This window comes from Polypterus senegalus, chromosome 8, assembly GCF_016835505.1.
Source record: "Polypterus senegalus isolate Bchr_013 chromosome 8, ASM1683550v1, whole genome shotgun sequence".
Lineage (NCBI taxonomy): Eukaryota > Metazoa > Chordata > Cladistia > Polypteriformes > Polypteridae > Polypterus > Polypterus senegalus.
In genome coordinates this window covers 144,189,418-144,216,863 of record NC_053161.1, presented here as the reverse complement: position 1 = coordinate 144,216,863, position 27,446 = coordinate 144,189,418, and the positions used below count along the sequence as shown (strand labels likewise).

Sequence of the window (27,446 nt, the reverse complement as noted above, 5' to 3'; positions counted from 1 at the left end):
AAGGGCTCAGAGCTGATCCCTGGTGTAATTCCACCTTTACCACAGACCTCACCACTGTCACACTTTCTTTGTACATATCCTGTACCACTCTTACATACACTCTGCCATACCCGACTTCCTCATACAGTGCCATAGCTCTTCTCTATGCACCCTGTTAAATGCTTTCCAAGTCCACAAAGACACAATGCAACTCCTCCTGGCCTTCTCTATACCTCTCCATCAAACCCATCAGAGCAAACATCATATTTATAGTACTCTTTCCTATTCTTTTCCATAACCTCATGCTGTGGCTCATCAATTTTATTCGTCTGTAGTTACTACAGTTCTGCACATCTCCCTTATTCTTAAAAATCAGTACCAGTACAATTCTTCTCCACTCCTCAGGCATCCTCTCACGTTCAAAGATTGCATTAAACAATCTCCTTAAAAACTCCACTGCCATCTCTCCTAAACACCTCCATGCTTCCATAGGTATATCCTCTGGACCAAGAGCCTTTTCATTCTTTATCCTCTTCATAGCTGTCCTTAGTTCCTTCATGCTAATCCATTGCACTTCCTTATTCACTATTGCTGCATCATCCAATTTTCTCTCTCTCCCTCTTTCTCTTCATTCATAAATTTCTCAAAGTACTCTTTCCATCTGCTCTACACACTCTTCTCGCTTTTCAGTTTGTTTTCATCATTATCCTTTATTACCCTAACCTGATGCATATCTTTCCCAGCTCAGTCCTTCTGTCTAGCCAATCGTTACAGGTCCTTTTCTCCCTCCTTAGCATTCAGCCTCTCATACAACTCATCATATGCCTTTTACCCTTCGCCACCTCTCTCTTCACCTTATGCCTTATCTCCTTGTATTCCTGTCTACTTTCTGCATCTCTCTGACTATCCCACTTCTTCTTCGACAAACTCTTCCTCTGTAAACTCTGCTGTACTTCCCTATTCCACCACGAGGTTTCCTTATTCTCCTTCCTCTTTATAGATGTTTTTACCTCCGCCCTGAACTCAACCTTACAGTCTTCCTTTTTCAACTTCCACCATTTGATCCTTGACATTGTCTTCACTCTCCTCCTCTTGTTGATATTCAATGTCATCCTACAGACCACCATCCTATGCTGCCTTATTATGCTTTCCCCTGCCATTGCATTGCAGCCTTTAATCTCTTTCAGACTGATCCTCCTGCCAAGGATATAATCTACCTGTGTGCATCTTCCTCCATTCTTGTACGTTACCCTGGATTCCTCCCTCTTCTTAAAATATGTATTCACTGCAGCCACATCCATCCTTTTCACAAAATTCACTACCATCTGACCTTCTGCATTCCTCTCCTTGACACCATACCTACCCATCACCTCCTCAAAGTAAAGTAAATTATGTTTCATGTAGCGTTAGAGTTATTTGTTGAGTAATACGATTTTGTTCTGTATGGCTTTGAAATTAACACGAGAATACTTTTTAAACTTACACCTTTACTGTAAAACTTCAGTAAAAACATTTTTTTGAATAAAATTTTCATCAATATCACATTGAATTTTGATTCTGTGTTTGAACTTTCATCGTGACAATGTAACGTATAACTGCCCATGATTTAATTTTGTTTCTTTCTCTGTATTAAATAAAACGACTTTTTCAAATGTTTGGCTCTGAGATTTGTTAATTGTCTGTGCAAAAGCTATTCTAATGGGAAACTGTTAACATTTTAATACATATGGCATATCAATATCTCCTTTGTTGTCTAATGTTATCTGCAGAAGATTTACTACATTACCTTTCTTGGATACATCCTTCTTTCTACAGTAATTTGTGTGGTGGAAGACCGGACAGTGTTAACGGTTGTAGATATTCTTTGGCATATTGTAAGTTGATGTTTTCATGTTCTGCACAATCACCACCAACTGTTTCAGCATAGTCTATTGATATGCATTTAACCAATCTGCCATGTAAATGATCGACAATTTTCACGTTAATTCGTTTGACTTCATCATTTCTCGGTGCTAGGTTTGCCTGTGTACTCATTTTTAATGTTGATAACCCTTCGTGATGAAATTTTTCAATAAGATTTGAACATAATACGTCTTCTTTAATTGGAAACTTAAAGTGAAGAAAAAGTTAAAATGTATAAGAGCTGAGAGCAGGAACTGTGTCTGACATAAGCATTCACATACATGAGAGGTCAGAGTACCGTGTTAGTGGTTGAAAATGGTTGAGAGGCGGGCGTGACTTGAAAAAAATCTTATGGCCAAAGTCTTGCGGGACTTGAAAAAATCTCTTCAAAAAAGTCTTGTATGTAAAGTGCTAAGGGTTCTGTCTGTTACATGATTGCTCACAAACCACTGGATCTAGAAGCTTGATCTCAACCTTAAAAAAAGTTTATGACATGATACACACTGGTGAGATAAAAAAAATATGTCTTGCAGCAATCTCTGTGAAGTTATCAGGATTTTCATCTTTCTTACAACAAACTTCATAGGCAACGTGATCGAGAAGGTGGCATGGCAGAAAGATAAAAGAAGAGCAGTGACATCTATTGAGCATGAAGCAAATTGTATTACAATACTAATAATAAGGAGAAGACATCTGATATATGTAGTGCTTTTCTCACCACTGAAAGTACTTTACATAGAGAGTGGGTGGCCACTTTAACTACCACCAATGTGCAACATCAACCTGGATGATGCAATGGCAGCCATTTTGTGCTAGTACAATCACCACACATTAGCTATTAAGTGATTAAGGGATGAGAGAGATAATTAGACAAATATGACTTAGGGAGCCAATATGTCTAAGCCATGATGGGCAAAGATGCCCAGGAATCTTTTATAACTGCACAGAGTCAGGACCTCGGTTTTATGATTCATCCAAAAGATGTTTCCATTTTTACAGCACAGTGTCCCCATCGCTTTACTGGGGCATAGGTATCCACACACAGACTAAAGGGTAAGTGCCCCGTGCTGGCCTCACCAACACCTCTTCCAGCAGCAACCCAAGCTTATCCTAGATGGCCTCCCATCCAATGCAAAAACATACTTAGATTTAGGTCGCTTATATGTTCTGAAGGGCATATTGTATGGCTGCTTTCACAAAAGAAGACTGATGGCTTTAACATTCATTGTCCATCAAGTACATGCAGCATGGCAACCTGCTGGGGGCTGGAACCCTAATCTTGGGAGGACCAGAGGTCCATATGTTTCCTAGCCTACCAAAAATATAGTATGTAATTGTATATGAATATATACTGTACATACTTTATATACATATTAACATCCATCCATTTTCCAACCCACTGAATCCGAACACAGGGTCACGGGGGTCTGCTGGAGCCAAACCCAGCCAACACAGGGCACAAGGTGGGAACCAATCCCGGGCAGGGTGCCAACCTACCGCAGGACACACACAAACACACCAAGCACACACTAGGGCCAATTTGGAATCGCCAATGCACCTAACCTGCATGTCTTCGGACTGTGGGAGGAAACCGGACCGCCCAGAAGAAACCGCAGAACCCGGGTCTCCTAACTGCGAGGCAGCAGTGCTACCACGGCGCCACCATGCCGCCCACGTATTAACATATATGCATTATATAAACTATACAATATTACATTATTGTTAACTAAACTGTTAGAACATGCAATTAGCTATTTGTTTATGCTAATATATACCACATATACATGACAATAAACTTGAGTTTGGTATAAGTAAATACATTAACATGCATTGGTGGACTGTTTGATGCTTCTGCCTGACAGAGTCCTTTATGAAATGTGTGCATTCTTCCTACAGTATGTCTGTGTGTCCTTTCTTCTGTCATTCCCTAGGTGCTCATATTTTTCTGATTAGTGTCTCTAAATTGGTTTAAAATAAGTGAGGACATATATGTTCGAGTGTGTCTCACTGTTAAGGACTAGCCTTGGCTTCTGTCTTACTGCTGTCAAAGGTTCCAGATCACTGAGTTCTATGAAGCTGAATAAGATGGTTCGGGAAACAAATGGAAAGAAATTTCATGGTCAGAAAATGAAGTGCTCTAACCCAGCTCACCACAGTTTCTCATGTTTAGAATAGTTTTATTTTTATTTTACCACAGTAAAGCAGCAAAAATAAATAAGCAGCCTTCATGGTTTTAGCCCAGCAAGGAGTTACCACAACTATGGAATCCAATCATGTACTAAAGTAACAACTCCCAGCTCATGAGAGCAGAGACATTGACATTTATCAGAGAGACAGTGCATAGGGTGCTCCAGTGATCTAATTATTCAATTTTCATTACGCTATAACTTGTTTAAGTTATTACATAGAAAATCACCCGAAAAATCCCGGACCATCGAGAAGTGTGCGAAATGACGACATGAAGAATCGTCTTGGCGCCGAACTGGAATCGTCCCCGCATAAATCAAAGTCATCCAGCCGATCTGGATCTGCATGATTAGATCTGGACCACCATGTAGAACTGACACTGATGGATAGCACACTAGCGTTTCATGCAGAAAATTACAGTCTCACAAGATTTTTCAAAAAATCAAATAACTGCTTTATTACCTTAACTCTTTATACAAATACATTACTTCGGCTAGCATTGTAATAAAGGCATCGAAGGGGTGGAAACAACCGCTCTTGCCTTGTAGTCCTTCAGCCGGTAGGTGGTGCGCGTCCATCAAGTTTCGGATTGTTATCTTTAAGCCGCTCTGTGTTTTTCCTGCTTGTCCTCTTCGATTATGGGAGGTATTTTCAAGAGCACATGGCTGCAGCCACTGTGGAGCTCCACAGTAAGCGGAAACACGTGACCTCCACAGTCGGCGGAGACCGCGAGACCGCCTTCAAGCATTCACGCATGCCTTAAACAGATTGGGCTGCACCGTAAAGTGTGTGATGACGTAGCCTTTCAATACGCACGCGCACGCAGATCGGGCAGGCAACGAGAGAGGTCTGGCTGCGGCCACTGTGGAGTATGGAGGAATATTTCGGACAAAATGAAATAAATAAATAAATGCGTGAATAAATAAAAGTACTGTGAAATGTGAGCATAAATAAATAAATGTATCATGAAATGATAGCATAAATAAATAAATGTGTCACGAAATATGTTTTTCGTTGCTTATTTATTTCATTTTGTCCGTAACATTCCTGCAAACCGTCATGAAATACGACTTGAAATAAAACTGTCACTTTCACTCGTCAAAGTTGAGAGGGTGGGCTCTAACACGCCCTCTAGTTACTGATTGGTGAATCGATAGCGCAAGAATGAATTAGAAAAATGCTTACTACTGGCGATGAAATGGATTCTGCCGAAGATATTACGTATTTCAGGAGAGAATTGAAGATTTATCGGAAGAAATTACAATGTTGGCGGCCCTTTTAGACTCCGATATAGATGAAACTATTTTTGAAATTATCAAAGAACAGGTGGAACGGACTCGACTACACTCCAGTTCAGGTGACGCAGTTCCCTGCTCTGGACGTCCATCCTTTGACATTCCAGCTGAGTTAATAGAACACCTTCTGTTATGCGGTTTAAAAGTACGACAGATTGCAGATCAATATGGTGTATCGGAGAAGACGATCACAAGGCGAATGAGCCAGTTTGATATACGGTAAGCTGCAACGGCTGTATTAGTTTAGGTACTTTGACATGGAATGCCCAAAGCAGCGTCAACTAATATTTTGAACTGAGTATTTGACCCTTGTTTTACGAGTATAAAGTCAGGTGCATATTCGCAGCTACTTTTTCAAACAACTCTACAGCTCTGATCAATGGTAAAGTTGTTCAGTTCAAAATATTAGTTGGAGCTGCTTTGGGCATTCCATGTCAAAGTATGCTACCTAAACTAATACAGCCGTTACAGCTTACCGTATATCAAACTGGCTCATTTGCCTTGTGATCGTCTTCTCCGATACACCATATAGATCTGCAATCTGTCGTACTTTTAAACCGCATAACAGAAGGTGTTCTATTAACTCAGCTGGAATGTCAAAGGATGGACGTCCAGAGCAGGGAACTGCGTCACCTGAACTGGAGTGTAGTCGAGTCCGTTCCACCTGTTCTTTGATAATTTCAAAAATAGTTTCATCTATATCGGAGTCTAAAAGGGCCGCCAACATTGTAATTTCTTCCGATAAATCTTCAATTCTCTCTGAAATACGTAATATCTTCGGCAGAATCCATTTCATCGGCAGTAGTAAGCATTTTTCTAATTCATTCTTGCGCTATCGATTCACCAATCAGTAACTAGAGGTCGTGTTAGAGCCCACCCTCTCAACTTTGACGAGTGAAAGTGACAGTTTTATTTCAAGTCGTATTTCATGACGGTTTGCAGGAATGTTACGGACAAAATGAAATAAATAAGCAACGAAAAACATATTTCATGATACATTTATTTATTTATGCTCACATTTCACAGTACTTTTATTTATTCACGCATTTATTTATTTATTTCATTTTGTCCGAAATATTCCTCCATATCTCAGGGTGTTTTACAAAGATGCCTTGAAATAACATTAAAAACATCACTAAAACAAATGTATTATAAATATGAACTATAGCAGCAAGCAACTTACTGTAAAAAAAAAATTGATCAAATAGATTGGTTTAAGTGATAATAGCTCATTTCCTTAATTTAAGTCTGTGGATATAAAGTTAAACTTATTTGTAAGATTAATAGCCATTGGAATAAATGAGTATTTGAACCAGTGGCTTTATGCTCTTCATTTCTTTGGCATCTGAACTGATTGCACAACTCAGAACGAATTAAAGAATTTTAACAAGTGGACAGTAACAGCACTAAGGACAGGAACAGTCAGCGACACAGTGTTCTTGTCTTTTTTTGAAAAAGGATCATACATTTCTTTAAAAACTGGTTGGATACGTTAGGTTTTATAAACCTGATGCCTTAAGACAAATGGCAGTTTTATTAATAATAACTGATGTCTAAAGATATCTTTAAACAAACACAATTTGCTCATAAGAGGGAAGTTGCAACAATAGATCAAAACGGAAAGGAAACTTTATATGATTTACATGAGTGGGAAAATAAAAACACTACATACTTATATATATATATATATATATATATATATATATATATATATATATATATATATATATATATATATATATATATATAGTACAGTACCTGCCAAATAATACAAAGAGTACACCGCATGTGTTTCGCCCTAATTGGGGCTTATCAGGTGTGCACACCTAAGCTTCCTCTTACGGCAGTTGAACATTGGACATCAACGTTACGCCACAAAGGCTGCTTCGTTTATTTTGCAGGATTAATATTTTCATTTTGGTCAACTAATGTGGAACTAAAATGAATAATATACTGTAATGTCAAATTGTACATCATGCACAGTTCCGATCGGGCCGTAAAGTGGATATTTTTGTTTTTAATATTTTTTTCATTAAGCGCATGCGGTGTGTGTCACTACGTGATTCCCGTTGCCGGCCCGATCTGCGTGCACGTGCGTATTGAAAGGCTACGTCATCACACACTTAACGGTGCTGCCCAATCTGTTTAACGCATGCGTGAATGCTTGAAGGCGGTTTCCGCCGACTGTGGAGGTCACGTGTTTCCGCTTACTGTGGAGCTCCACAGTGGCTGCAGCCAGACCCCTCTCGGTATTTTCTGCAAAAAAAAAAAAGAAAAAAAGGTCAATCATGGTTGGTGAGTTGACTTATTCATTTTTAATATACAGCAGCGACAGCAATCAATTAATTGGTAGTAGACGTTTTTTTGCTCATATTTAGTTGCTGAAATCCTGTGGGGCGAAGCCTGTAGGTAACCAACGTCAGGATCGCTGAAACTTTTTAAAATCGACGTATAGTTTGTGACCAGTTAATGTAAAATCTTCCAAAGTGTTAAACCTGCGAAACGTGTCTCCTCATGTTTGTACACGTCGCAACATTTTCTGTTTAGTCCCCTTTTTGATCAACATTATGGCGCTTTTTCCTGTCTGTATTCGACTTTGTGCAATCTCCCATTGTCCCCTTTCAATTAATGATCGCGTGTTATCGTGAATATGGGGGCTTGGTTGGAAGATGAATAAGAGTAAGATTTACACAAATACTCCACAGAGAACCATTGATACATAAAACCTCAGAGTGTGCTGGAGTGTAGCACTTTGGGTCCCTTGCAATTCTGACTAAACTCTTTTGACATCTTAGGTGGGCAGGAAATCTCAAAGTCTTGTCCAGAATGACCTGTTGTCATGAAAGTTTCATGCGTTTGTGTTTCTGATGTACGCTTTAGTTGTCTGTAAATGTTCATTTGAAACAGAGTTAGAAGAGAAGAAAAATGTGTTTCATTAAGGCAAAGCATTATGGATTGTATAAACATTGGTAAAAGCGATTTTTAAAATAATTACATGAAAATATAAATTTTACGGCAAGCAAATAGCACAGAACCTCTTAAAAGTTTAGTAGAAATTTAGCAGCATCCGGTTTGTGTGTGTTTTAGATTCCATTGAAAAATGTGACAGGGAGGCCCCCTTGCGGCTAAAGTATTGGATTGTAAACAGTTGACGCTGCCTCACATTGCTTGGACTTTACTGATTGCCAAATGAGGTGCCTTCAGAGTAAAGTTTACACGCTCTCTCTGTTTTGAAGAGGTGGTATCACTAAAATATGGGCTAAAAACTGCCAAAGTAATTGACCAAAACTGTAAAATGTCTGTGGTTTAACCTAAAAGACTGCACAGACCTTTTTGTTATACTAAATTACCAAAACTGTAAAATATTTGTTGTTTGAACTAAAACCCTGAAAGACTGCACAGACCTTTTTGGTATAATACTATTGAAGAATATTTTTAAATTCAGGTGTCTGCAAAGTAGGGACCCAGCCTTTTAGTGACCTCCAATCTGAACTATAAACAAATGGGGAAAAACTTTCTTTAGAAAATTCAACATGGCTAAATACAACCCATAATAAGACAAAAAAAATGTACATTTAGACAAAAGCTCTAATCCTGTGAGACAATGGACAATCTTTGGTTGCCAGAAAACTTTGTGTGCCCCAAAGATGACGTCCTCCACCAGCCGTAGCACACATCTGCTGTCTAATGGGAATTGTACTTCCCATATCCAAGCTGTTTTTTGAGTTACCCCACTCCCATTATAACCCCTCTCTCCGATATGACATATAGCTTATATTTTAAGTTGGACCAACAGCAAGGCACTTGCAAAATTTAATGAAATCAGTTCAGTCTATCTTTGTTGTGCTAACCGAACAAAGAAACACAAACATATATCCCAAAAGGCTTATGATTTCATTTATATACAGATGGATAATAGTCCTAGTGGGCAGACAGTGTGGTGTAGTGATTGAAGCTTTTAACTTCAATCTCTGAAGTGGTGGGTTCAGATCCCACTACTGACACTGTGTGCCCCTGAGCAAGTCACTTCACCTGCCTGTGCTCCAACTGGAAAACAAAGGAAATATAATCAATTGTATCTCACATGTTGTAAGCCACCTTGCATAAAGGCATCTGTCAAATGATTAAACAATAAATAATAATAATAATAAATGACTTTTTTGAGTGCATGTGAACATGGATGGTGACTTCACACTTAAGGAATTGCAAACCCCACATTTAAATGTTTATGTATACAACGTTAACCTGGTTTTAATTAGAAATGACAATGAATTCCTTACGTGCTGTTTCATCTTCCAAACCAGCTGTTGGAAGTCATAGCCGTCAGGTTTCACTTGCTGTCACAAAAGAATCATTTTGTTAAGAGCAGTCTACTCGGCATGGCACAGCTTGTCTATCTGTAGTCACCAATGCCCACCAGTCCATACAAGTGAAGTAGGTAATTGCATAGTGTGGCAATGATGGCCAAATGTCACACACTTCACTGTTTTACAGCCTATTAGCACCTTGATGGCAGAGCATGTCATCCTACCAAGTGTTTTGTCCAGGCATGTCTAATGGCTGAGAAATGGGTCAGTCCCAGCTCGGCCTGCCCAACACAACTCAATGCCACTGGTGACAGTTCTGATCAGTAGGTTGAGACATTGATCTATAGTGAAGTCGTTTTAAAATAACCTATCAGGCTGTAAATGCAAGAAGAGGGGACAGTCAAAAGAGTAGGCACTCTAAAAACACAAATGTGAGGAATTTTTGAATGATACTAGTGGTATAGTGACACGGGACAGGCTTCCATAGAGCATGAACTGACACACAAATCCAAACAGAGGATGCAGTTAAAACCTTTGTAGCCATGACAGGTTTACAAACTAACCCTTTTGACCATTTCTGAAGACTTATTAATTGAGTTGCAGGCACATGGTTGTCTATTTGGAGAAGCAGGAACCCCAGTTTGTTGGGCTAATAAAATTGAAGCCTGGTCTTAATTGAAAATTTCTACTTAAGGTAGACTTTTTGGAACAAGTAAACAGTGGAGGAGGTCAGTGGAATCCTGATGACTGCTGTCATTTCCAATGCAGACAAGTCTAAGTTGATTTTGGCCTTTTCCTAGTGATGTTGCTGTCAGCACCCAGACTTCATACCATCGACATGACCTTCGAAATGTTCAAACTCAGAGGTACTGCTCTGTACCATATTAGAGGACTTAATTGAGAGTGTTCTAAAGTCATTTCAGTTTTTGCTAATTCCTAAATAGAGGGGAAAATGCTGCCCTAAAATTTACATTGATAAACTGTAGGTCTTTTATTGTTAAATTTTATTTTTATTCATCTAAAGGTAGGTTGTGCCAAAGAATGAAGCAATGGACACCAGCCTCTCAATACTTAATAGGTGAACAAAGCAAGAGAAATTCCATTGCTCTGCTTATTCTCATACACCTGTATATAAGAGAAATTCTGAGCCATACTTTATATACAGTACTGTATTTTCTTAGCCCCTGTTCAATTTTGGTTGCTTGAGAAGTCCGAATTTTGCATTCTCTCTCTCTCTCTCTCTCTCTCTCTCTCTCTCTCTCTCTCTCTCTCTCTCTCTCTCTCTATATATATATATATATATATATATATATATATATATATATATATATATATATATATATATATATATATATATATATAAAAATATAAATAAAAGTCAATGTATGTGTGGGTGGCGCAGTGGCAGTGCTGCTGCCTCGCAGTTATGAGACCTGGGTTTGCTTCCCGGGTGTGTGTGCCCTGCGGTGGGCTGGCGCCATGCCTGGGGTTTGTTTCCTGCCTTGCGCCCTGTGTTGGCTGGGATTGGCTCCAGCAGACCCCTCTGACCCTGTAGTTAGAATATAGCGGGTTGGATAATAGATGGATGGATGGATGGAGGTATGTGTGTGTGTATGTATGTATGTTCCAGCATCAGTTCCGAATGGTTGGAGTGATTTTCATGAAACTTGGTACACATTTCTCATTGGTCGACTAAAAATACTGTAGAGTGCAATCAGCCCTAATCCAGCCCCTTCTGGGTAGGGTGGGGGTGTGATCTTGTGGTCTTGTATGCATGTTATGTTATCATCCAGTTGACACTCGGAATGACCACCAGAGAGCGAACTGGAGGTGACTGCCAGCATTCTTCATGTTTGAACACCACGCCCATGTTGCTTTTGAAATTAAATAGAGTTGGCCGGTTCCGAGCATCAGCTGGATGATAACATACATACAAAACCTCAAGACAAGCACGTTAGTGAGTCTTGATTGTTTGTTAATTTATTTTTATTTTTAAAGTTGTTTTTTTTAAATTATGTTTTTTTCAAACAATAAAAAAAACCAAAAACTTTATTTTCCTACCCGGCAACGCCGGATATTTCAGCTATGTTAGCAAGTTGATGATACTACCAAATGTAATAACTTCATGTCAGTAACTGTAATGCCATTCATTTGTTTACATTTATTTTTTACAGATCTTCAGCTATGGAGCCATTACAGGATAAACCACAGGAAAGGAGACGTACTTTACCTGCATGGATGGTTAGCCAGCCTGAGAAGAAAAATCATTATAGCCACAAACGTGGTCTTTTGAAATCTGCTGGTCCTCCAAAAAAGCAGAACAAAAGGTGAAATATTTGTGACATGATTTCCTAGTTTATATAAGCTAGTTGCCATTTCATTACTTTGAAGAAACTTTGGTGCCACTTTAGTTTATCCATCCATCCATCCATTATCCAACCCGCTATATTCTAACTACAGGGTCACGGGGGTCTGCTGGAGCCAATCCCAGCCAACACAGGGCGCAAGGCAGGAAACAAACCCCGGGCATGGTGCCAGCCCACCGCAGGGCGCACACACTAGGGACAATTTAGGATCACCAATGCACCTAACCTGCATGTCTCTGGACTGTGGGAGGAAACCGGAGCACCCGGAGGAAACCCACGCAGACGGGGGAGAACATGCAAACTCCATGCAGGGAGGACCTGGGAAGTGAACCCAGGTTTTTTTACTGCACGGCAGCAGCGCTACTCACTGTGCCACCATGCCGCCCCACTTTAGTTTAGGTACTGCAAAGATGCATCTACTATTCATTTACTGTTATGTAAGAAGACATTAACAAAGGGTACTTCAGGTCTTCATAACAATTACAAAGCATCAGTAAAGAATTTATTTATCTATGCAGTGTGACATACTAACAAAACTTTACTTTGGAGTTGTGTGAGGTGACTTAACTGGGACACATTTGTCTTGATATTACTTATTTAGTAAAAGACCTGCGAATCCTGTATATTAGCAAGTCATTTTACCAGCATGCCACGCTGCAGACATGAATAACCAATTTACTGATGTTTTACAAGTGTCATGAAGACCAAAAGAAGCCTTTGGTAAGGTCTTGTTACATACCAGTAAAGGAGTAATAGAGGCATGTTTGCAGAACCTAAACTAAAGAGTTACCCGAATATTTTTGAATTATATAGAACCTACCCCCTAGTTTTAGAAAGAATTTATAAAAAGGCTGTTGTGTGAATTAGAAAAGCTGGCAAAAATAAAGAGAAAGCGTTTGAATCCATGTAAAGAGTAAAAACAGTAAAATCTGCATATTTTCAATGTTTTAACCCACATTTCTTTTATTTTCTGTGTTTTATTTGTGAGTAGCATTTTTAATGCATTGTTTTATACTTAGTTTTGCTCCACATCAAGTGCACCACTTAGGACATATCCTTACACAGTACCTATCATTTTGTGCTTATATTCTTTGTGCTCATCCATATTAATATACCTATGATTTTTAAGTATACTTTGGATAAAAATTCCAGCTTAATAAAAAAATAGCCAAAAAAGTTGTTTCTGACTGGAAAAAGCCTTCAGGGATCAAATATTACACAACAACAACATTTATTTGTAGAACACATTTCCATACAAACAATTTAGCTCAAAGTACTTTACCAGATGTCAAAGAAGTAGTTTCATGTAAAGAAAAATAGAGAAAGAGAGTCCTTATATATAACATGCTATTTTTAATCTCTTAATGACACTCTGGATGATAAAGTCAGGTGGCCAAGGTGGACAGAAAAAAAATTAAAAACTCCTCTTAAGCTGGGAAAAATGAATAAATAAATCAACATGGGGTCCAGGCCAGAAAAACTGTCCAGCCCCCAGTGGGCTCTCTGCCTAACATAACTGTTCTTAGGTAGTCCTTTATGCTTTGCCTTAGAGGATTTGGCACAGTGGATTTCATGGCAGGTTGGGGTATCCACTATTATTCAAACTTCACAGGTGGCTGCACAGGACTTTGATCAAGTGATGATGGCACAAAACACCATCACAGATAAATCTGAAAAGAAAACAGAGAAAATTAAAAATTAATAGAGACTGAAGATTCATTAAAGAGTATGATAATCATATGCATACCCAATTTATTAGGTTAGAACTAAGATGAAGCTACAAAAAAAATTTAAAACGTGAGTTTTTCACAGTTTATTAAATAAAAGAGCTACACTGTTGGCCTGGTGTATCTCTATTGGTAAAGTATTCCTGATTTATGGTGCTTAACAGTAAACAACTGCTTCACTACTTCTTTTATGCTTGCTTCTTGGAATATTAAGCAGAAGATCTAAAGTTATGATTTAGAATATAGGGGGACAATAAATGTAATAACGAGCAAGATTATTTAGAGCTTTATGTACTATAAATGTTGTTTAAATGTCATTTATAAAAGACACATATAAGCAATGTAACAATGCTAAAAGTGGTGATTTGTGCTCAGAATTTCTTTTGCTAGCTAAGAATCTTGCTGTCGCATTCTGGATTAACTGCAACAAATACATCTGAGGTGATAAAAAGCAAAGCTGTATTAAATAATTCTGTTAGTTACTGTGGTCAAAGTCCTTTACATGCACATTGCTTAAAAAGGCATTTTTCTTTGAAGTGGCCATTACTGATTACCTGAAGTAGACACAGCACATCTTGGCTATCATCAAGAAAGGTAACCATTGATTAACTTCCTCAGATGTCTGAAGAAGGCTTACATTTCTCCATATACTTAACTTTTACAGGAGCATTTTATCGGTACAGCACCTGCTTGGTCCAGGACAGCAAACCACTGTATGGGGCAGTGAATATTACCATCACCAAGCTGCCTACTCTTCCAGACATATATAACACACTGTGCCATAGTAAGGCAAACTATATATTTGAAGACTTTAGTCATCCTGCAGAGTTGCTTTTCTCACTTCTCCCTTTTAGGGTCACTAGCTCTTGTGCATCAGTAGATTCAGAGTCAGTTTTTCCCTAGTATGCAATGTTACTGAACAGCCAGTAATAATACTAAATAATAGATATGTTTGTACATATATATTGTATGTAATTGTTTAAACACTATGTTTTACATTCACTATATTGTATGCATGTGTCTTTTGTTAGTATTACTGATACATTTTTTTGAGGACAGGCATGTAAGATTTTCATTGTTATATGCGCACAAGACAATAAAGTTGAGCTTGAATTGTGGCCCATTTGCTCTATATGATGTTTATACATTTCTCATTGAGTACTTTGGTTTTCCCACTCACATCCTGAAGATTTATCTGTTAGGTTTTAATGTGTAGCTCTAGATTTGCCTAGTTTAGATGAGTGTGAGATTTTTTGCTAATTAACCCTACAATAGTTTGGTTCCTGAAATGTGCCAACAGCAGTTGTGTTCCTGAATTGTATATTTGGGTTGTAAAGTGGGTAGGGTGTATGAATGAACTGATGAAATGCTATCTGTTAGCAAGTATAATGAACAGTCTATCTATCTATCTGTCTGTCTGTCTGTCTCTCTGAAGTGAACAGTCAGTTCTTGAAGGTGATGTTTCGAAAGCAGGAAAAATGGGCAAACCTAAGGACATCAGTGACTTTGACAAGGGCCAAAATTTGATAGCTAGATAACTGGGTTAAAGCATCTCCAAAATGACAGATTTTGTAGGGGTGTTCCCAGTATGCAGTGGTTAGTGCCTATCAAAAGTGGTCCACAGAAGGACAACCAATTAACCGGTGACAGGGTTACGGGTGTTCCTGACTCACTGATGCGTGTGAGAAATGAAGGCTTGCACATCTGGTCCAGTCCTTTAGAAGAGCTACTGTAGCACAAATTGCTGAAAAACGTAATGCTGATCATGAGAGAAAGGTGTGCACAGTGCATCACAGCTTGCTGCATAGCTGCAGACTGGTCACAGAGCCCATGCTGACAACTTTCCAAGGCCAAAAAATGCCTACAAAGGGCAGGACTAGATCAGGGAGCATTGGAAGAAGGTGGTATAGTCTGAAGAATCATATTTCTTTTCCTAGATCAAGTAAATGGCTGGGTTTGTGTGTGTTTGTTAACCTGGGGAAGAGATGGCAGCAGGATGCACTATGAGAAGAAGGCAAGCTGGTAGAGATAATGTAATGCTCTGGGCAATGTTCCTCTGGGAAACCTTGGGTCCTGGCAATCATGTACTACTTTGACATGTACAATGTACCTAAAGATTGTTACAGACCATGTACACCCCTTTATGTTAATGGTATTCCCTGATGCCAGTGACCTGTATCAGCAGGATAACGCAGCCTGCTACACTACACAAATTGTTTGGAAATGATATAAGGAACATGACAAAGAGTTCAAGGTGCTGACCTGGCCTCCCTAAATCTCAGTCCATTCGAGCATCTGTGGGATGTACTGGAGAAACAAGTCCGATCTACAAAGGGCTCACCTCATAACTTATAGGACTTAAAAGGATTTACTGCTAACATCTTGGACCTTCAGTGGTTCTGTGGAGTCCATGCTTCGATGGCTCAGAGCCGTTTTGGTGGCCAGTGACCAAACACACCACAGCTCTGACACAAACGTGAACCCTCAATTGTACATATGCCCTATAGCGGCCATGATTTAAACTTTTAATACTGCACAGCTGTACTTGGACACCCTGCTCATCACTGACTGGTAAGGCCAACAATGTGCACTGTCCATGTTTCACATGTCAATTATTGCCAAGCAGTGAAACTGCTGGTTGGTCATGAAATGACTACAGCAGTATATTTCTTGTATAGCTTAAAATGACTCAAGGAATGCCTTAATGGGCTTTGACAACCCCCCAACCTTGATTCTTTAAGAAGACAAGAAACCAGCTTTCTCAGCTCTCGGTGATCTCACCAGAGTGACCAGGACTGCTTGCTTTTGTGAGAGGTGTATTTGCCGCTTGCTCCAGCATGTATTAAAGCCACATACCAAACAGGATAAGACCAGTGCCGACAGGTTCTGATGGTGACTTGTGTTTTAGAAACAGGGGTTTCATATTCATCCCTCATGTGACACCATGATAGACCAGAATATACCCCAATTTGATCAATGGCTCATGGAGATGCTGTGTTTTAGAATGTGCTACAATCTGACCAACTGAAGACTGAGCTTTTCGGTGTGTAAGAGTAATTATAAACTTTTATTTTTGGGTTACTTGACATTTTTTCACGTGCACAGTATAAGTCTGTAATCATTTTAGGCTTTGATGGCAAGATTTTTTTTTAGCAGTTTTTTACTGCAACCACACACTTAAATGTCATACACCTTCCACAACTTTAAAAAGTACTTCATGATCTCTTATACACAAGACCAATGATGGTATAACACACAGCACTTCAAATGTTTGGACTATGTCATCACATTTTTCAGTTGCTTCATTGCTGTGTTTTTATGCGCTTCTCTTTTTTTCCAATAGCACATTTTTTTTGTTTTGGACACATTTTACCACTCCTGACTACGTTTTCCATTCCCTTTTATTTCAGGACTGGGGGAACATAAGCACACAGTATCTCCAGCTACTTAGAATTGGCATTCCTTGTAGCCTTTGTTGATAATCCCCCACAACATGTTGCCATTGTTTTCAAAATTCATATTCAATTTTAGCATTGTATTGCTGGACTTCATCCCTTCAAAAATCACCTTTTTTTTTAGGATCTGTGGTTGATGTGTTCCACTAGTACTGTATATCCTGGCATTGAGAAATAAACTGTCTCACACAGGGAACTTTAGAGAAGTGGAACAATTCAAGTGATTTTTGTTATATTTTGACTCAACATTTTTATTTTAGGCATAAATGGTAAATATAAATGGCTACACTATGTCAAAATGAATGACTCCTAATCTGACAGTCTTCAAATTGTAGAAGCATGGACTTACTTTTGGAAACATAATCAGGTAAATAAAATAGTTAATGAGAATCACCACTGTGTGCCATCCTGACTTGAATCAAACAGCTCAAGTACGCCTAAACTAAACTTTCTCTTTTCACTTTGTGTTATTTTAACCATTTTAACTTTTCCTCACTTGGCAACCTTACTACCACTCTGCTAACCTCATCTCCTGGGCTCTAGGTTCAAATGGTTTTAACAAAGATAATTTTGAAATGATTTTAAAAAATCACAGGGCATTTGTTTATATACTTTTAAAGCTGAAGCACTAGCAGGTTAAGTAACAGGATCACAAAGGAGCCCATGGTGGTGATTGAACGTACAGTCTTGTAGGTAACTAGTCTCAGTTTACCTACACTAGTTTAAGGCATGTATGGGTTCTTTTCACATATAGTTTCATTTAGATGCTCTCCATTGTGACATGGACACGTCTATATTGCCTTTGTCACCTTTGTTGCACTGTGGTTTATAAGGTCACTCAATGCTTCTGAAATTGTCCATAGCTTCTTGTGATCTTGTAAAGAAAAAACTGAATTCAGAAAATGGTTGGATGGTAATGAACCCTTAAATGTTATTAACAATTTTGATTTTAAGACCTTCAGTCTTTTTAAAGCTTTAAGATTTAATTGAGAATGAGAAACAAATTGATACTTCATAAAGAAGTCATTAAACCTACAGTATGTACACTCAAATGTAAAGTGTATATGGGAGATCCTTTACCTGGGAGTTTGATTTCTTGATTGCATATAGCATACATTTTCTTAATGCCTGAGAGATCTTTAATTAACATATTCTAAGTGAAAACGAGTAAAGAAAATAGTGAATCACACCAATGCTGCATCAGAGGAATGCTTTATTAGTGTACCAGGAGTTCCCACAAAAGGTGAAATCACTTGGAACTCCATCATGCTCTTTGGGAGCCCTTGTTCCATTTAAATACACATATTCGTAGAGATAACCAAGCATTTAGGACCCTCCTGGATTTACATCATTAGGACTAAAAGAGCATACATTTAAAAATGGTATTAGTTTAATAATGTTTTCCATTATCACTTTCAATTTTGCTGATATATCCCAGCCCCATACAAGATCATGTGACAACATGCAGGGGTTTCTAAACTTCAACTTGTGGGAATATAGATTACAGTTGTAATGACAAAGACCTACTTTATGGTAGTGTGTGCAGTAGTTCCTGTTTCATGTTCTACATTCTTGTATGAATGTATGTTAATTTTTTTTATGTTTTCAGAAGCATTGTGTACTGTATGAATGAAGAAGAGCTGGTCAACACTGCTCTCAGTATTCTTGGCAAGGTAAGAATCTTCTTATTCCAAATATGTTAGCGTGCAAGAGACTTTGGAAAAATCATATTTTGTTTTCACTTCTAAAGTGTACAATTAAACATTGCTTTCAATGGCTGACTATAAAATATATTGAGGTTACTCCTTTAACTAACCTAATTTACATCTGTGGTGTAATGTTCTAATCAAAAGGCACCTTCAAAGGATCCAGTTCCTCTAGTTACCTTCTTCTCTCCCCCCCTTTCTTCCCATGGCTGTTTGTTGGATGTCCGCTAATGAATTCCTCCCTTTCACTGACACTGCAGTTATTCTAGGAACAAACTGGTAACATTTCTAGCCCTTTTTACCCAGTTAATGACTAGTAGATTTTATTTTCTTTCTGTATTGTTTGTTTAGGGGGGCACGGTGGCGCAGTGGTAGCGCTGCTGCCCGCAGTTAGGAGATCCGGGTTCACTTCCCGGGTCCTCCCTGCGTGGAGTTTGCATGTTCTCCCCGTGTCTGTGTGGGTTTCCTCCGGGCGCTCCGGTTTCCTCCCACAATCCTAAGACATGAAGGTTAGGTGGATTGGCGATTCTAAATTGGCCCTAGTGTGTGCTTGGTGTGTGGGTGTGTTTGTGTATGTCCTGCGGTGGGTTGGCACCCTGCTCAGGATTGGTTCCTGCCTTGTGCCCTGTGTTGGCTGGGATTGGCTCCAGCTGACCCCCGTGACCCTGTGTTTGGATTCAGCGGGTTAGAAAATGGATGGATGGATGGATTGTTTGGTTACCTGGCATTTCAAAAATGAACGACGGTCTCTTTATGTTTATGCCGATAATTTGTTTTTATTTTCGTATCTCTTATCTTTTCTCCAACCCTTCCAGTGTATAGCTTATTAAAGAAAACTTTTTAGAAGGCTTGTCTTCTCATTATTGATCAATAGTAAAGCCACTGTAAAATTTAAATGAAGAATGTACCTCAAACTCTTACATAAGAATTTCATGCAATCCATGGTTTTAACTAAATAGATTGGAATTGTTTTACATCAACAAAAGCTTTTCACAGTCCATGTATTATGTTCATCCATCCATCCATTTTCTAACCCGCTGAATCCGAATACAGGGTCACGGGGGTCTACTGGAGCCAATCCCAGCCAACACAGGGCACAAGGCAGGAACCAATCCTGGGCAGGGTGCCAACCCACCGCAGATGTATTATGTTGCCCATTGTTATGTATTTATTTTTTTCTCCTCTGTAAAACTTTAAGATCCGAATATAAAAAAATGATACTATGTATCTGTATTTGAAAGTTAATTGGGCTGATGTTTGCTATAGATATGTACTATCTTCTAAATACATAAAACGTTAAAAAGCCTGGCGTCTGTGGCCAGGCATTATGTTGTCCAGCGTCCTCAGGAGGGCTGCATTGTCTGATGAACAAAGGTTACCAGAAGCACAAAGAAAGACAGATGTAAGGGCTGCAGTGTCCAATGAACAAAAGCAACAAGACACACAAAAAAAGAAATGTAAGGACTAGTATATCTGATGAACAGAGTTTCCTAAATGCATGATGCAATTGAAATACATGGACGTTCCATTGTATTATTGTGGCCATTTTATTAAACTGGCATTTACATATGAAACAGAAGATGATTAACTGATGAAGTGTCTTCTGTGGTCAAAATTTAACATCTTATTAAAGAAAGAAACTCCCTCTAACAGGACAATTTAGTAATCAGGCAGGAGAAAAGCTATTCATTGTATCTTTTAATTACTCCTCAGCAAAATGCCTTGGAGGGAGCATTCTTCAAAAGCAGTCTGTTACAGCATGATCAGAATGATCAGAGAAACAAAGAATAGAGGTTCATTTTATAAACTACTGACTTTACATACTGTGTCAATCAGTGCATGCATTTACTCTGGTTGGTTCATTGGTTTACACCCAAATCTATACTAATAAAAGGCAAAGCCCTCACTGACTCACTCATCACTAATTGTCCAACTTCCCGTGTAGGTAGAAGGCTAATTTGGCAGGCTCATTCCTTACAGGTTACTTACAAAAGTTAAGCAGGTTTCATTTCGAAATTCTACTTGTAACGGTCATAACTGAATCCTACTTACGTACATATATACATCCATAGCCTTCAGCTCGGTCACCGTGTGAGGCGGCGTTGCGTCCCCCATCCCCACGCCTCCCACGTAATTGGCTGCCTGCCCATATAAGGCCATCCGTCGCTCCGGTCTCTTCATTCCCTTCCTTGCTTCGCCACGGTATTCATGTCTCCTTGCTGATAGCTGCAGCCTTTTTATTTAATCCATGGCTTCTCCGCTGTTTTATTGTGCTGATAACTGCAGCCTTTTTATTTAATCCACGGCTTCTCCGCTGTTTTATTGTTCGTTCATTACGCTTATAGTTATTGTGTAGGTATTTTAGACTTACTTTACATAGTTTAGGTACCCATTTCTTTTACCGTTCCAACCGTACCCCCATTCACATGTCTATCAAGGTGATCACCATCGCTCAAAGAACTGTCACTTACCAAGTGGTTTCCATGCCTGGAGATGCCGCCTGCCTTTTCCATTCTCTTTGTTACATATTGCACGGCCATATCAGGCTCACTCTTGATATCTGGAGGAACATTGTGTCTTATGTATTGAATGACTGGGACAGGTTCAAGATGTGGACTGATGATGGTACAGGAGATAATTGTACTACACAGGAGCACTATAAGACTGGAATGCTTAAGCCCTTCACCTATGGTTCTGCATGTGAGTTGATGGCTGCCGCTGAATTGTTCGGTTGTCACTTTCAAGTGTACCGAAATGGCCAAATATTTTACACCTTTGGAGAACCGCCAATGCCTCTTAAAAATCTTAGATTCACAGGTGACGATTTGAGTAGTGGACACTTTGATGTTTATGAATGTTTCAACTCTCAAAAACTGGATGTGAAGTTATCAATGAAGCCGGTTGTATGCTTGCAATGCTTGACAGTTGCCGAATGTCACTTCAGCACAAGTCCTGCAAATACTAACATAATTGAAACAAACCATGAAACTCAAACCGATTATGACAGCAGCAGTCCAAGCTGTGAGAAAACAGTAAAACGGAGACGTGTCAGACGTCGTGGTACATTTTCTGTGCAGCTAGACGGAAACAACTTCGTGGCACTGCCGCCAAATACTTGCAGAAAAATCGACAAGTTAATAGACACGCTGTCGTTAAATAATCTCAGGCAAATCCACAAGTTCATAGAGGCGCTGTCGCTAAATACTTGCAGGCAAATCCACAAGTTCATAGAGACGCTGTCGCTAAATACTCGCAGAAAAATCCACAAGTTAATAGACATGCTGTCGCTAAATACTCGCAGGCAAATCCACAACTTAATAGAGACGCTGCCGCTAAATACTCGCAGGCATGTATGTTTACAACGGTTGACAAACACGGAATGTAACTTGAACACAACACGTCCTCCAAATACGAACCTGATTGAAAGAAATAATGATAATCAAATCCTTGATGACAGCAACACTCATAACAGTCACAAAACAATTACATTGACAATCATGTTACGCTATTTTTAAAATGTTTCCTTTTCTTTTTCATAACTTCTTTAACACACTACTTCTCCGCTGCGAAGTGCGGGTATTTTGCTAGTGATTTATATAAAATTAAAGTATATTACATTATATTCTGGTTCTTCTTATACCTTTTGAGATGAGCTACCACCCTTGAAACTTCAGTGCATATAACAACTGTCCATTCTCGTTGTTTATAGGACCTCTGCTAATTTCTTAGTCATCGCTTAGTCATCCTTCAGTGCATTTTGTATATGACATCAACTTTTCTTCTGGTACATTCTTTATTTACTTGACCATCTCAATATTTTTCCTAGACCAGTAATTATATTTCAGTGTACATTTTGTTGTTCACTTGACCTTTATCTGGTTTCCTGGTGTGCCTGAACAGGTTTCTGACATTTATTAAGCCTTTATGCTATTTCTTTAAGATGAATGCTATGTTACCCTAAAATTATTCTTCCACACTTCTGCACTCAAAGGATGTGGATCACCTCCTGGACAACTATTTGTCAGCTAAACATTGTGTGTGGATGGATATTACTACTGTATATGTGAGGTAACTGGGAATTTTTTTTGTATTGTGACATAGTCATAATTTTGACTTTGACTTTTCAATAGATTTACATTTTTTACACATTCCAATTTGTTACTGGTTGGCCTGTCCTCATCCACCTAAGGTTAATTCACTCACACACAAGTACTGTATAAGTAGGAACCTGCACAGCTTACTAGTTCTTAGTACATCTGATAAGAGCTTTGACCAGGCTGGTATCCTCAAAACAAGGTGAAGGAGATAGTGTGACTTATCATTTGCTGCCACTTTCCAAAGGGGTGTTACTCTTTCCTGTGCTGCTCACTCCTGGAAGCATTTGTCCTCGGCCACTAAACCGTGTGGCAAAGAAGAGTTCATCTCTACACTCTAGGTACCTCAATCACTCCAGATGAGTAGATAAAGTATAGAAGTTTTAAGTAAAACAATATTTATTAGCAAAAATTAAGAATATCTGCAATAGCAAATAGCAAAGCCTGAATATAAAAAGTGCACCCGTGGAAGGGTTTGATTAAGAACATGAAGCTGATTAGCAATGCCCATAATGGATATTTTTGTGTGAGGGCAGGCACATCTTCAACAGCTTGTCTTGATTCAGAAGTGAGACTGGTTCATAGATAATGCGACTGATGTCAAGATGGATGAACTTTTCTTACTTAGCTTCAGGCAGTCCATCCTTTATGCCATGTTCCTCATTGGGGCTTCTGGTCCCTCTGATATTACCCACAGATAATTGCTCAGTCACACTGATGATGGATGGCTCAGTCTAGATGCCTTAATTATGAAGGTATGTGCAAAACTCCTTATCTCTTCACGGTCATTTATCTGTCCTAGTGATCTAAAATGTAATGGAGGCATTCAACATGAATATTGAGTTCTAAACTGAAATAAAATATGTAAACTGGGATCATAAATCAGACTGACAAAGAGGAGTCTCATGTCCATCACTCCAAACAAGAAACTTCTGTGAGTGGCAGTTCAAATATTTAAATAAAAAAATCACAGTCTAGTCAAAATTTATTTGGGTCTAGAAAAAGCTGTTCACTTTATTCTAATGCACAATCACGACAGTCACAGAATGGTGATGTATCAGTCCTGCACATGCAGTTAATTCAAATGCTAGGAGCTTGTTGATTTTGAGCAAATTTTTTATTGGATTTTAGCTCATCAGAGAGAATTCCAGATGATTGATAGATATACTGTATAGAGGGATAAAACTTTATTTGTCCCAAAGGGGGAAATTAAATTTTTATAGAAATGCAGTAAATAAAATAAACACCGGAACTACTAAAAAGAAAGAAAACCTTTGTCTTTGCTAAAGATGAAAAGAGCAATCGCATTCGCAGTGAGACATTATAAAGGCACACAGTGCATCCAGGAAGTATTCAGACCCCTTCACTATTTATTATGTTGCAGCATTATGCTAAAAGCATTTAGATGAATTCCCTCATCAAGTAACACTCAATATCCCACAAGGACAAAGTGAAAATGAGATTTTATACATTTTTGCAAAATTATTAAAAATTAAAAAATTACTTATCCGATTGACACAAGGGTTCAGACCCTTCCTCAGTAATTTGTTGAACCACCTTTGGCAGCAATTACAGTCTGGTGTTTTCTTGGATTTGATGAGACAAGCTTCACATACCTGAATGTGGGGATCTTTAGCCATACTTCTCTGCAGATGTTTTCAAGCTCTGTCAGTGGGCATCTGTTTTAAGGTCTCTCCAGAGATATTTGGTTGGGTTCAAATCTGGGCTCTGGCTGGGTCACTCTTGTTATTCAGAGTTGTCACAATGCCACTCCTGTGCACTCTTTGCTTTGTGCTGGGAGATATTGTCCTGTTGGAAGGTAAACCTTCAGTTCAGTCTCCGGTCCAGAGTACTCTGGAACAGGTTTACGTTAAGGGTGTCTCTATACTTTGCCTGGTCCAGGTTTTCCTTGGACCTGACTAGACTCCCAGTCCCCAACCCCACAGGACGATGCTGCTACACCATGTTTCATCGTTGGAATGGTCTTGCACAGATGATTAGTGGTACCTGGTTTCCTCCAAACATGACACTTAGAATTAACAATTCAATCTAAGTTTCATCAGACTAGATAACCTTGTTTCCTCTCAGACTGAGAGTCCTTTAGATGCCTTTTTACAAACTCCAAGTAGGCACTCATGTGTCTTTTATTCAGGAGAAGTTTTTATTTGGCCACTCTGTCATAAAGCCCTGATCAGTGGAGTTTTGCAGTGATGGTTGCCTACTAGATGTTACTCCTATATCCAAACAGGTTCTTTGTACTTCAGACATAGGGACCATCAGGTTCTTGGTTACCTCTCTTTCCCTGGCCCTTCTCCCTCTATTCAGTTTGGCTGGACATATGGTTCTAGGAAGAGTCATGGTTTTTTCAAACATTCCATTTAAGAATTATGGAGACTTCAAGAGGTCATTGCATGCAAGGGATATGCAACAAAGTACTAAATACCATTGCTATGTCTCAAACATTATGGTGCCCTGAAATAACGGACCCTTATAAAAAGTGTTGCCATTTCTACATGGCGAGACCAAAATGTATGCAAATACACTTAAATGAAAGTCTGCAATCTGTACTTTAATCACATTTGAATTGTTTGATTTATAATTTTAAACCATGGAGCAGAGGGCTAAATCATGGAAAAAATATGCCTTTGTCCCAAACATTCTGAAGGGCTCTGTATATGTAAGATATAAACAAGTAAATAATTTCTTTATGAACAATTGACAATGTTTTGTTCCTTGGACCTGCTTTTGTTGAGACTACAAAACCTGATGAGTTCAATGAAAATAGGATCAACTGTCAGGCTGTTTTGTGGTTTCTTTTTAGGTAACTCCTGAAAATGTCCTTTACGTCCATGGTGAGAGTGTTATTAATAAAGGCAGGCTGCCTCCTCAACTTGCGATGGCAGTAGCCTCCAGTTTCATATCGCCAGTAGTCAGTTTCCTCCTGGATATACTGTACCTGTTTTGATTCAGAAATGAAAATTTCACTCTGGATTGACCTGTTGTAACAACAAACACCCACATATAAAAACTACATATAACATCGAAACTGCATGAATACATTCACATTTTTGTTTCTTTCTTTTAGAGACAGTTAAATGAACTGGAACGTCAGAATTCTGAAGACGTAAACCTAGGAAGAAAATCATCTGCATGTGAAGTAAACAGCCCATTCTGTGATTCAGAATCTCAGACCTCCATTATTCTCAAGGACGCTCATGATGAAGCTTCAAAAACAAACAGCCCTTTAAAATCATTTCAGAAACTGGATCAGCCAGATGGAGCTCAAAAGATGGACATGTCTCAGGAGATATTAGCTGCACAGAGTAGCTCCCATTCACCTCCATGTAAATTTAATACTGAAAGGAGCAGGTCAGTCTCTGCATATCCAGTGGAAGAAGTAGAAGAGGAGGATGCTTTTAAACTTGTTCGTGAAATATTCTTCACCCCTCGGGACAAAACAATAGTATATAAAAGCTAGTTTAGTTAGGTTCTTTATTTATTTTAAAGTATGCTTTTTTTTTTACATAATGTAAGATTTCTTTTTCACTTTATTTGAACAGCAGACAAAATCTTGAGATTTAAAAGTTGCAAAGTTACATTTGATGGTGAGTATTTTAAATATTGGTTATACATGTGACATTTTATACATCAAAGTCCTTTAGGTTTGCAGTATATTTGGTGCAAGAGCTTAAACAAAAACAAGTTATTTGGTAATAAAGACATGCTGAATATAAACTGGAGAATTAGCACACTTCTTAAAATTCTGAGTACTGTAATTACATCTTCATAAAATCGTATTCATTAAATACAGTCTGCTCTGCAGTGTAGGGTTTCATATATTTAGTCAGGTCACTTCTGGGAGTAGTGTTGGCCCCATCAACCCTGAATTAGACTATGCCATTTTGGGAGATGGATGGAACATGTAATGATTCCATTTGCAATATGGTGATGTAGTGGTAAGTGTTGCTGCCTCACTGATCCTTTGTCCTAAGCATGAATTGTACACTCGACTTGGTCTGAATGGAGTTTGTGTGTTTTCCCCAAGTCTCTCTCCGTGGTACTTGTTGCTATAACGCTTAATTATATATACAGCAAATTTATTTGTCTTGGCATGTAACCAGAATGAGCTGGATTTGTATACTGGAATGCTAAATTTATCACATTGTATGTAACTGTACTAAGTGGTGAATAAATATTTTAGGGCATTAGAAAGAAGAAACCTTGAAGAAAATGACCAAATTATTAAAGTATAGTACATTGAAAAGAAAAATTATTGACAAGACAAAATCGTACTGGCATGTTAGCACACAATAACATACTTGGAGCAAGTGTGTCTCAGAAGTGGCTATGTGTTTTTAAGACAAGAGATGAAACTATAAAACATAGTTCACCACTTAACTGGAAATGGGTGTATAGGCAACCCAATAA

The 27,446-nt window shown here is 38.7% G+C and overlaps 1 protein-coding gene across 1 annotated transcript; it reads left to right on the top strand.

Moving 5' to 3' along the window:
• The first annotated feature begins 7,623 nt into the window (after positions 1-7,623).
• LOC120534355 (cell cycle regulator of non-homologous end joining-like) lies at positions 7,624-26,753 on the top strand. The gene is made up of 4 exons (XM_039761883.1): positions 7,624-7,658; positions 11,845-11,997; positions 18,828-18,891; positions 26,104-26,753. Exons 2-4 carry the CDS (start codon positions 11,855-11,857, stop codon positions 26,494-26,496), a joined length of 600 nt encoding a protein of 199 aa, XP_039617817.1. The 5' UTR covers positions 7,624-7,658; positions 11,845-11,854; the 3' UTR covers positions 26,497-26,753.
• Positions 26,754-27,446: the final 693 nt, after the last annotated feature.

Bases quoted from the DNA above. Each gene is read 5' to 3' on its own strand.
- LOC120534355 (XM_039761883.1), top strand. From the start codon at position 11,855: ATGGAGCCATTACAGGATAAACCACAGGAAAGGAGACGTACTTTACCT. The intron at 11,998-18,827 runs GTGAAATATTTG...TTATGTTTTCAG, and splicing joins CCAAAAAAGCAGAACAAAAG to AAGCATTGTGTACTGTATGA. The intron at 18,892-26,103 runs GTAAGAATCTTC...TCTTTCTTTTAG, and splicing joins CTCTCAGTATTCTTGGCAAG to AGACAGTTAAATGAACTGGA.